Source organism: Excalfactoria chinensis, chromosome 5, assembly GCF_039878825.1.
Source record: "Excalfactoria chinensis isolate bCotChi1 chromosome 5, bCotChi1.hap2, whole genome shotgun sequence".
NCBI classification, from domain to species: Eukaryota; Metazoa; Chordata; class Aves; order Galliformes; family Phasianidae; genus Excalfactoria; species Excalfactoria chinensis.
This window is the reverse complement of record NC_092829.1, coordinates 55,171,643-55,182,495: the sequence shown is the minus strand read 5'-3', so window position 1 is coordinate 55,182,495 and position 10,853 is coordinate 55,171,643. Positions and strand designations below refer to the sequence as shown.

General features: G+C 49.3%; 1 protein-coding gene across 1 annotated transcript; it reads right to left on the bottom strand.

Annotated features, from left to right (window-relative positions):
- Positions 1 to 3,961: 3,961 nt before the first annotated feature.
- Positions 3,962 to 5,116, bottom strand: LOC140253391 (olfactory receptor 14J1-like). The gene has a single exon (XM_072338923.1). The coding sequence runs from the start codon at positions 4,895 to 4,897 to the stop codon at positions 3,962 to 3,964; it is 936 nt and encodes a 311-aa protein (XP_072195024.1). The 5' UTR covers positions 4,898 to 5,116.
- Between the last annotated feature and the right edge of the window lie 5,737 nt (positions 5,117 to 10,853).

Here is a 10,853-nt window from a genome sequence, read left to right as displayed (position 1 = left end):
CAGGATGTGGGATGTGAGAAGGGCCCAATCTGAACAAGCATCAATACCAGTGTAACTCTGAACTTCAGATCTCTCAGTTCCAGTGCCCTCATTTGCACACCCTCCCATAGTTTGATGTCCTTTATGTTCTGTGGTGCCCAGAATTGCACCCAATGCTCCATGTGAGGCTGCAGCAGTGCAGAGCAGAGATGGACAATCCTGTCCCTCACCCAGCAGGCAATGCCTTGCTTGATGCACTCCAATGGACCGTTGAGCTTCCTGGATGCCTGGGCACACTGCTGAATCACATTCAGTTTGATGTTGACCAGGACTCCCGATCCTTTTCAGTCAGACCACTCTCCAGTGTCCCATATTCAGTCAGTGTGTATGTCCAGGGTTGCCCCTACCCAGATGCACAATCAGGCACTTGTTCTTGTTATACTTTATGCACTTGGTGCTTAGTACCAACTGGTACCCACTTCTCTGACTTGTCCACATCTCTCTGCAAGTGCTTTTCACCCTCAGTGGTAGCAACAGCACCTCCTCATCTGGTCTCATCAGCAAACTTGCTCAGATCATCTTCTAGTCCTGCATGCAAGTCATCCACAAAAACATGAAAGAGAAGTGGCCCTAAAATGGAGCCCTGCGGAACCCTGAGAGTGACCATCTACCAGCCCAATGGAACCCAGTGACTATAGTCGTTTGGGCCTGACCTATAGACCAACTGTTCGCCCACCGCGTTCTGTTTGTGCCTAGCCATATGCTGGACATTCTGTCCAGAAATGTGCTGTGAGAAATAGTCTCAAAAGCACTACTGAAATCCTCAAGGATAACATCAAATGGCTTCCCTTGATCAACCAATTTGCTAACCGTGTCATAAAAAGTCCGATAGTTAAACAGGACCTTCCCCTCAGGAAGTTGTGTTGGTTGTGACCAATGACAGAATTGTCCTTCAGGTGTTTTTTTTTCTATCACTCCCACCATCACTTTCTCCATAATTTTACCAGGCACTGGAGTGAGACTGACAGGTCCATAATTGCCCCTGTCATCTTTCTTGCTCTTCCTTACAATGAGACAACATTTGCCAGCTTCCTGTCAGCTGGCATGACCCTAGACTTATTTAGATGCCACTGAAATAGGAGCCCAGAGCAAACTAAGGTGTCATCAGCGAAAGAACGTAGATGCGCCATAGCTTTGCAATGCCTTCAACTCCAGGGTATGCCACAGATGGAGCAGAGAGGAAGATCTGCCTCTTCTCTTGAGAGCTCATCCATTTAGTAAGCTGAATAACACTACCTGATACATGGGGACTGTGTCTCTGCTCTGCTCTGCTAAGCTCGTAGAGGAATGGTGCGGGGGGTTGCTCTCATGTCAGTGCAGATTAGCTCACTTTCTCTTTAACCCTTTTTCGTCTGTAAACTATTCCACTCTTTGTACCCTCATTTACACTTCCACATACCCTCAAATACACTTCCATATGCCATTAACAATTATGCTTTCTTATACCATCAAAGCAGTTTGTGAAACAATACTGTTATTTAGTTCCCATAAACACCCTTAATACTATATAACTTTCCCCTAACAATCCCTGTCGTTCAGTTATAAACACTTCACCACAGAACCAGCACTGACTGACCCACCTCCCTCACACACTTCCTCACAAGCAGTACATAGTATTACATAAATGGGTTGACACTCATTTGTCGGGCGGAATGTACACCTCTCCTCAGGTCATTTCCTAATCTATAGAGTACAAACTCCCGTCTTCCTACATACAAGCAGAAAGTACCTATGTGTGAACAGACAACACAGAGTCTTTCACCTTGTCTGTCTCTGTCCATTTCCTTTGCAAATGGAAGGAAACACGGTCGGGATTCGGCACTCACCCCACAGCTATTCTGTGTCTCACTCACACCACAGTCACTCTGGCATTTAGATCGAAAAACATGGTTTATTCAATATACACAATGTTGACAACGTCTTCTAGCTGGAATATTAATAAAGCTCATACCCTGGTCGACCAGTTGCAAACTTTAAGATTTTTTCCATGTCATCTTGACCTGTAATGATTAGATACACAGTACTGAACACTTACAGCAGGTGATAATAATGGCCATACAACCTAAAAGCCCCATGATTACAGCAAGGAGAACCCAGGCTATCATTTGACAGGATATCCACTATATCCCATACCCATAGGAGAGGCCAACCTAGGTCCGTCCTATTGCCTGCCACCTGGGAGAGAGTACTTGCTCTTGTTTCCATGCATATGACTTACAGGTCCCCTTCATAGGAACTCCCCCTAGGAGTCTTCCTATCCCAGCCATCAACCTAAGCTGTGAGCTCACCTCCCTAGGGACAGCACGGATGGATGCACCCTGTGTAGGATGTCTCCTCAGGACTTACAGGCTCCCCTTACCATACACATACCCGGTCCGCCTATGGATGGTCCTTGTCTGTCCCTGCAGTGATCAGGTGAGGAAGGGAGTCCTTTGGAGAAATCTCAGGGTGCGCCACAAGTGTCCCCCCTCTCAGCTGGTCCTGCAGCCGAATAGAGCTGGTCCCATCTGGGCCACCAAATTGACTTGAGGAATGAAACTCTATAAACCTGTGTTATAATATAAAGCAGGAAAGCATTTATTTGGTGCCGGGTGCAAAGGGGGATCACTCCATCTGTCTTGCAAACTAGCAAGCAGAAGCATTACATATTTCGAAGCCAAGCTCATACATATTCAACAAATTTCCTGGAATGCATCTACATATTCATAAGCAGCAGCTCCAAGATTTTGCTACACGTCCTGCAGTTGCTTCATGCTCTCAGACAGATTCTGCTGTCACTCCACCCCTCATAATGAGCTCGGCAGTCACTCCTGCTACAGGATCTGTAGCTGTTCCAAGTATTGCTATAAGAAAATGAAACAAATTCCTCCCAAAGGAAATGCACTGTGCCAGGAGGTACAGCACTGTGGTTGCCCAAACCTCTCCAATAAGCCCAGTGGCTGCTCCAACTTCATTGACAAGTCCTGTAATGATTCCAGCTCTGACAATGAGCTCTGCATTTGCTTCAACTCCTGCAACAGCCCAACAGTCGCTTCATTTCCTACAGTGAACCCTGTGGCTGTTAAAAAAGGTCCCAAACTTGCAAACAGATATGCATATGAATTAGTATCTATGCATGTATTTTTGCAAATGCATATGTTACATATATGTGAAATCATTTCGTTATGTAAGCATGTGTTTATATCTATAGATCTATGTCATAATCATAATCCTTTCCTTTTCTCTGTCTTAGTAATTAACTTTAACACAAGAAATTCCAAACCCCAGCACTGCCCTGAGTCCCTTACAGATCTCCTTGGGACTCTTAAAACTATCCCCGTCACTCATTGAAGAGCACGAGAAGATCTTGAGCTGCTTACACCAGCTTTGGAAGAGGCCTCCAGATCTCTGGTCCTGCTCTGAAGGGGCCCTCTTGTTATGGCAGTGCCAGAAAGGAGACCAGCTCTGACACAGCCGTTCATATTGCCGGCTACTGACTGCAGCCCCAGAGTGCTGCTGTAGAGACAACAGGACTGTTGCGAGACACACAAGACCGTCAGGCCGGCACAAATGAGAGGACTTGAGAGCACTGTGGCAGTGGAAAGAGCAGGAATGAAAAGAGCATGTTGTGCTGCTGTCTGTGGCTGTACTTCCACCAGACCCAGACAAGGTAGGAAGAGAGAAGAGCTAAGGAAAAGTCTATTTTGAAAGCCTTTTAGGTATCCTTTAACCTATTCAGGGAATCTGGTTCCATGTTTACATGAGCTCTTGGAGTGAGAAAATGGAAATTAGGTAGAAAAGAAGTAAAATAATTTTTTATTTATATGTTTGATAACATTTTTTTTTTTTTTTGTGAGTTGCTATATCACACACAATCAAACAATCAAAGATGCATAAAACATAAATAACCATCAGTGCGAATCCTGCGAGGAAGATGTGCACTTTATTGAAGCTGGAATAGTGCGTATTGCAAAAGCTTCCTGAGAGTGTGCTTGATCTCCCTGTTCCTCATGCTGTAGATCATAGGGTTCAGTGTTGGAGGAACCACTGAGTACAGAAGTGCCACCATCAGGGTCATGGATGGAGAGGAGACAGAGTGGGGATTCAGGTAGGCATACATGCCAGTGATGATAAAAAGAGATACCACAGCCAGGTGAGGGAGGCACGTGGAGAAGGCTTTGTGCCGTCCCTGCTCAGAGGGCATCCTCAGCACAACAAGGAAGATCTGCACATAAGACAACAGCACGAAAACAAAGCAGCCAAAGACTAAACTGATACTAAAAATGAGAAACACAGCTTCCCTGAGGTAGGAGGCTGAGCAAGAGAGCTTGAGGATCGGGGGGATTTCACAGAAGAACTGGTTGACAACATTGCCTTGGCAGAGAGGCAGTGAAAACGTATTGGCAGTGTGCAGCAGGGAATGGAGAACCCCAGCGCCCCACGCAGCTGCTGCCATGGTGGCACAAGCTCTGCTGTCCATCAAGGTCCCATAGTGCAGGGGCTTGCAGATGGCAACGTAGCGGTCATAGGACATGATGGTGAGAAGGGAATACTCTGCTGAAAGGAAGAAGACAAAGAAAAAGAGCTGTGCAGCACATCCTGTGTAGGAGATGGCCCTGGTGTCCCAGAGGGCGTTGGCCATGGCTTTGGGGAGAGTGGTGGAGATGCAGCCCAGGTCGAGGAGGGCCAGGTTGAGCAGGAAGAAGTACATGGGGGTGTGCAGGCGGCGGTCGCAGGCTACGGCTGTGCTGATGAGGCCGTTGCCCAGGAGGGCAGCCAGGTAGATGCCCAGCAAGAGCCAGAAGTGCAGGAGCTGCAGCTGCCGCGTGTCTGCCAACGGCAGCAGGAGGAACTCGCTGATGGAGCTGCTGTTGGGCATCTGCTGTTGCTGGGCTTGGAGTCCTGTTCAGAGTGCAGAAGATAATGACAAGTCCAGTCCACTCTCAAAGACACTCCTCCTGCTATACTATAAAAGTTTTCTTTTGCCTTTAGAAAATGTTCAATTAACTCCAGAAATTGAACTTATTTTCATGATCTTTACCATCCCTTAAGGAGTAGAAGATTAGGGAGCTCTTTCCTTCTGCTACTTTCCTAATCATATCCCAGCCTCATGGAAATTTTCCACTATTACTACATCTGCTCTTCAAGACCCCAGCCACAGCCGTTGAGCACTTCAATTTGTCTCAGAGAAATCAGACGTTTTGCAGGACAAGTGAACTATTAATGCCTGCAAAAAAAGAACTATAACTTAATTTGATTGTATCCTTTTAGGAAGGTGAGGCTGAAAGCACAACCTGTGTGACTGTTCACAAAACAGCCAACTGACTGGAGAAATACTGGGGAGTCTCTGGGCTGTGTTCAAAGTTGACAGCCCCTTTTAGATTTCTGCCTCCAATCCTTTCTGCTTTCACTCAGAACAGGAAAAGGAAAATCCCTGCCTTGGCTCTCCTCTTGCAATGCAGCCTCACATACATCCTGCTGTGCAGTGGAGCTGTGATCCCCCTGCCCCAGGCAGCAGCTGTGGCAGCACAAGCCCTGCCGGGGGGCTCCTTCCCCCCACACGTCTCCCCGCAGCGCCCTGGGCAGCTCCCCGGGCAGGCTGAGTGCTGAGCCTGGCAGGCGGCAGAGTCCCATAGCCGGCACACAGCCCCTGGGGCACAGCAGGGACCCTGCTCTGCAGGACAGCCCTGGGCACCCGCCTGCAGCCCTGGCTGCACAGCCTGCAGCCGTGCTGGGACACGCAGCCATGCTGGGACACGCAGCCCTCAGGGCTGTGCTTTTATACTGCAGCATGGAAACCCTCCGCTGGAGCTGAAGGCTTTTTCCACTGTAATAAAGAAATGTGCAATGCCTCCAACCAGATCTGCTATTGTATTTCCCAGATTAAGTTATCCCTCTATGAAAAGCAGCTGCATGGTCTGCAGTGAGTATTACCATGTCATGGTCTTTGAGCAATGCTCCTGCAGTGAGCTCACAGCCTGCTCACACTGTTCACATCCTGACAGCTCAGTCCCCTTTCTTTCCTCTCTGTCTGTCACCTGCAGGCTGTGCTGTGCACAAGAGCTCCTGGGCACAGCTGTCTCTCTACAGCTCTGCCCACTATTATGAGCTCCCTGTGTCCCAGGAGCCCAGCCCTGCTCAGCAGTAAAGGACGTCATGTTGATCCTTCCCACTTGTGTCCCCTGAGATGTCCCTGGAGCTTCTTGGTCAACAGCTCCTGAAAGACAACAGCATCATGACTGTGCTTTGAAATCTGCTGAATTAAACACCAGATGTCCAGTGGTCAGTGACTAATTCCAGACATATGGGGAGTCCTACCAGTGATCATTTGATGAAACAAAAAGTGCACTCAGACAAGGACAGAGAGGGATGGTCTTTTCCTGTGCAGGGCTGTGATCCAGCTGAGGTACTTCAGGCAATTCATTCCAAATACAAACCGTGGATCTTAAATGGAATTCAGCTCCCAACGGATCTACGTGAGCTGGGATTTCTCTTTTTCGGCTCAGTTGTGCGCAAGGGTTGCCTGTGTGTGAGCTCCTGCTCTGACTCCTTGGTCCTTCAGCACGGAGGCAGTTGCTCACACACAGACACTGGGTGATGCCCAAGGTGCCTGGGCTGCTCCTGGATGTGTGCCATTGCTTGTAAACTGTGTGGGATATCTCTGAGAAAGACACCGCCTTCCTGAGCATCAGCTGAGGGCCAGATAGGGGGTAGCACCGGCTGTCTGGTGAGTTCACATGCAGCTGCAAGTGCAGCACAGGGCCTTCAGGAAAGCCATGCCCATGGTGTGTCCGTGTTGCTACGTCAGCTCCAAGACCCACTATCAGTCTATTGTCTGTGTGCCACCTTCTGCACACTAATACCATAGATGAGCTATCCAGTCAGGCTATGTCCAGTGATGGTTTCCAATTCGGATGTTTACTTCTGTGGTTTTGCACTAATGCAAACACCAACACACAGTAAGCTAGAAATCTTGGTAGAGCTGCAGGCCTGAGCTCCTGTTTGGACCACAGGGACACAGTTTAACAGCTTCCACAACTGCAGTGTAGCACAATAGGGATACAGAGTCTTCAGGATGGATCTACAAGCAGACAACAAAGTGTGACTGCCCTCTGTGAGCGTGCACTGAGCTCTGCCTGGGGCTTGCAGAGCAGCCAGGTCAGAGGTAATGGAAATGGCAAACAGAGGAGACCAACAGTGTCTGTTCCTATCTTCCAGATCAGGGAGAACAAGTGGAGGATTGGTTTATGTCGTTGATGTTGCCATACCATTTGATAGACAATAAAGAGCCGGTGCTTCAGTTTCTTATTGCATCTTCATGGAATATTGGCATCTCCACTAACTTAAAGCATTGAATTCTTTGCAGCAGCTTTTAAACAAATCCACTCTCTTCTCCTTCTGATGGACAATACCCTCCCAGAACTACTATGAATGCAGCCAAGTGTGACAGATCCACTGTGATGTCTGAGTACCTGAGAGGTAGACCCAGAGAACTGCCCAGTCCTTCCAAGACCCTCAAGTCGTATAAGGAAATAAGGTTGGTCAGACTCAACCTGCCTTTCATGAACCCGTGCTGGCTGGGCCTGATCCCCTGGATGCCATTTACATGCCGTGTGATCTCACCCAAGATGATTTGTTCCGTAACTTTACCCAGCACTGCGGTCAGGCTTACAGGCCTGTAGGTAAGTGCTGCAAGATCTGAACCCCAAGGTCACTGCTCACCAGCATCCCCCACAGCTCCATCGCGTGCCTGCAGATGTTCACCCTTGAGCACATATCCTGTGCAACCATGGTGCAATCAGCAGAGGCCATCATCTCTTGCTGTCAGCAAAGGGGCTCACAGTGCCTGCTTTCTCCCAGGAACATCAGCACATGGCCTCAGAACACTCTGACTTCTGGGGAGAAAAAGGGACTGCTTCTTCACCAGATTTTCCCTGACCCAAACAAGCCACATGTTCTGCCTTTGACCTCAGTGGGGCATGATGGGAATGCACGTACCTGGCTGTGAGAGATGCTCCTGGAGGAGGCTGTTGATCACGGGCTCCTGGTGAAAGCGGCCATGTGATACGCTGCCTGCAGCACGTGGAGCCTGTGGGTGCTCTGTGGCATGGCCCGCAGGCTGGTATAAAGGATGTCACCTCATCCACCTCATGGCACCTGAAAAGGAGAAAGTGAGAAAGAATGTCTCAAAACATCTTGTTCCCCAACTTTGATGAGACCCAACCACAGACGTGTCATGCATGAGAGGCCAAGTCCTAAACTGTTTGCACTGGCTCATGGGAGGAGGTGACTATCCACAGGGCATGCAAACACACATCCACTCTCCCAGCTGCTGCATGCACAAATGACCAAAGACTCTAGGCACCCTGAAGTTATGACACATTTTGCACCTAAAGGCCTGGATCATCCAGTCCCCTATAGCAGTGTCATCATGAGATAAAGATGCCAATATGTTTCTCAAGGCAGGTAATGGAGAAGAACAGGAAGTTTGACAAGTCCCAGAGATCAATGCCTCACTTAAAGCAAGGACGTGCATGAGTGGGACACTAGTAACATGCAGCTCGGACCAGCAGTTCCCCTCGGTTCTGCACTTGGGCTGTGCTCTTTAATCTCACACCACCTGCATAAGTTCTAATGCAACAACCATGAGAAAAGTCAGTTGAGTCAAACAGGAAAAGCGTGTCTTACCTCCAAAGAAGTTACCTGCTTTGCACAGTCCTCCAGGAATTTTGTCATCCACATCCCAACAGCCCACACATGCCTGTCTGTGTGACAGCAGGCTTTCTGCAAGCATGCTCATTGAATCTGTGGCCTGAGCTGAGGGGAAGCATCTGCAGATGGTCTGGAAAGAAATAGGAGACACCACATCACAGCTTCCTCTTCAGAACAGAAAGGAATCTGGAGGGGACTCTTAGCTCATCAGGCCACTGATCACAGAGAAGACAATTGCTGCACACTACCACTGTTTGTGCTTTATGTAGCTGAGAGAACATTCACCTCCTCCACGTTGTTTTCTTACCCACAAAGCTCACTTCCTGGTAACAGCATTCACAAGTGCCCACACAAATTTGCATGCTCCAGAGCGTGTCCCTTTCCAAGTGTCCCCAAAAGCCAGGTAGGGCTGAAAGCCTCCTGCTGCTTGCAAACAGCAAAGGTTCCCCTGTGACAGCATGCTCTAGGAAACACATCAGAGCCTGCAGGGTGGAGGGGACATGCAGGAGCCCAGGCAATGGGCCCCAACCTCATTCCACAAGGCCACTTACCTTTGCTGTCTTGCTGGAAGTCTCAAGCAGAGCGGTATCATCGGGTGATTCCTGCCCTTCCCATAGGCTCAGTGTCACGCGTTTGAGATTTTACATTCATGGTCTTAGCTGTTCAAAACACCAAAGAAAAAGAGTTATGTTGACAGGAACCCACCTCCAGTGCCCACCATCTACAAAGAGTCTTCTTTCCAGGAACGGGTTCCAGCCTTGCAGGACCCTGCTGGCATCAGGCAGAGATCGAGGTGCTCGCTCTCCTCAGCATGCATTTGAAGAAGGCAGTTCAGGCAGACCCCTGCCCACTTGCGGGATGTGGCTACAAAGTCACAGGTCAGAGTCCCCAGCATTCCCACCAAGGTCCCTGATTGTGAGTACATCCTTTCTGCAGGGGTGATAGGCGGGAAAATGGTCACAGGTGGCCCCAAGTGCTCATTCACTTTTCCTGCCCACATTGGTCCCCAGGTGGTCACCAAGTAAAATGGCAGGCAGAGGGACCTCCCTATAGCCCCAGGAGAGTCAAGGCACAGAACTCAGCTGGGCAGGTCTCCCTTCCAGAGATGCTGCTTTTGTGAGGGGACAAGAGGCATATATGGGATATCTACTCAGCACCAGCTCAGTTCGCTCCTTGCAAGCCCCCAGCACCTGGGTGCAGACTCCCAGGGCCTTCTCTGGCTCCAGTGTGTTGAACAAAGTTAGGCAGCAGTGCAGAAGCCTGCACAGGATGGGGATCAGTCACAGGACAGGCACCCTGTCCTTGACATCTCTCTCCCAATCTCTCCTTTTCTGGCTCCTCCCCTAAAGGCCTCTGCTGCTGCCTGTCATGGTCATTACCATCTGCACAGCCCACCTCTCTTGGCTGGCACCTCTGCCCTGACCTAAGATACATTTCTAGGCAGGAAACTCCACCCAGCAACCTTTCCCCAGGCTGCCCTCAGACTCCTCGGGGCTGGCTCTTGGCTTTTCCTCCAGCAAGCCCCACTTCTTTGCCTGCCTTCAGTCCACAGGGGCTTGGCACTCTCACTCCCCATCCAGAAGGATGGATGGCCTCAATGGCGGTAGTCTCAAATCAGCATCTCAGATCACTTAGGTAAAAAACACTTAGGTAAAAAAGAACTGGCAAACTTGCTTTTAGAATTACCTTCTCTACATGACCTGATGCTTTAAAGCACAAGCTCTCCTAGCAATGACCTGCCTCTGACATGCTCAGCCTGCAGGAAAACAGTCTTCCTCTGTGTCTGCAGGCTTTGCTCACATTCCCAGCTACGTGAGTCTGAAGGATGAGAGGAGGGCCCTGCAGTAAGGGAGAGAAAGAAACTGTCACAGAAACTGGAACAAGTGGAGCGAAAAGAGTTTATGTGAAAGTTGTTAGTAGCATGGCAAGTGCAGACAGTGGGTCTGGAATAACAAGGGGGATGAAGGCCATAAAGATAAGGGTGGAACAGCCCAAGAACAGGAAGGTGACTAGATGTCCTCAGGGCAACTGGAACCAGTTTGGGGGCTGCCTCTCTCGCAGGGTTGAAAGTTTACAGTGAGGAAGATGATGAGCCTTCATCTCACGACCACCCCTACGACTCA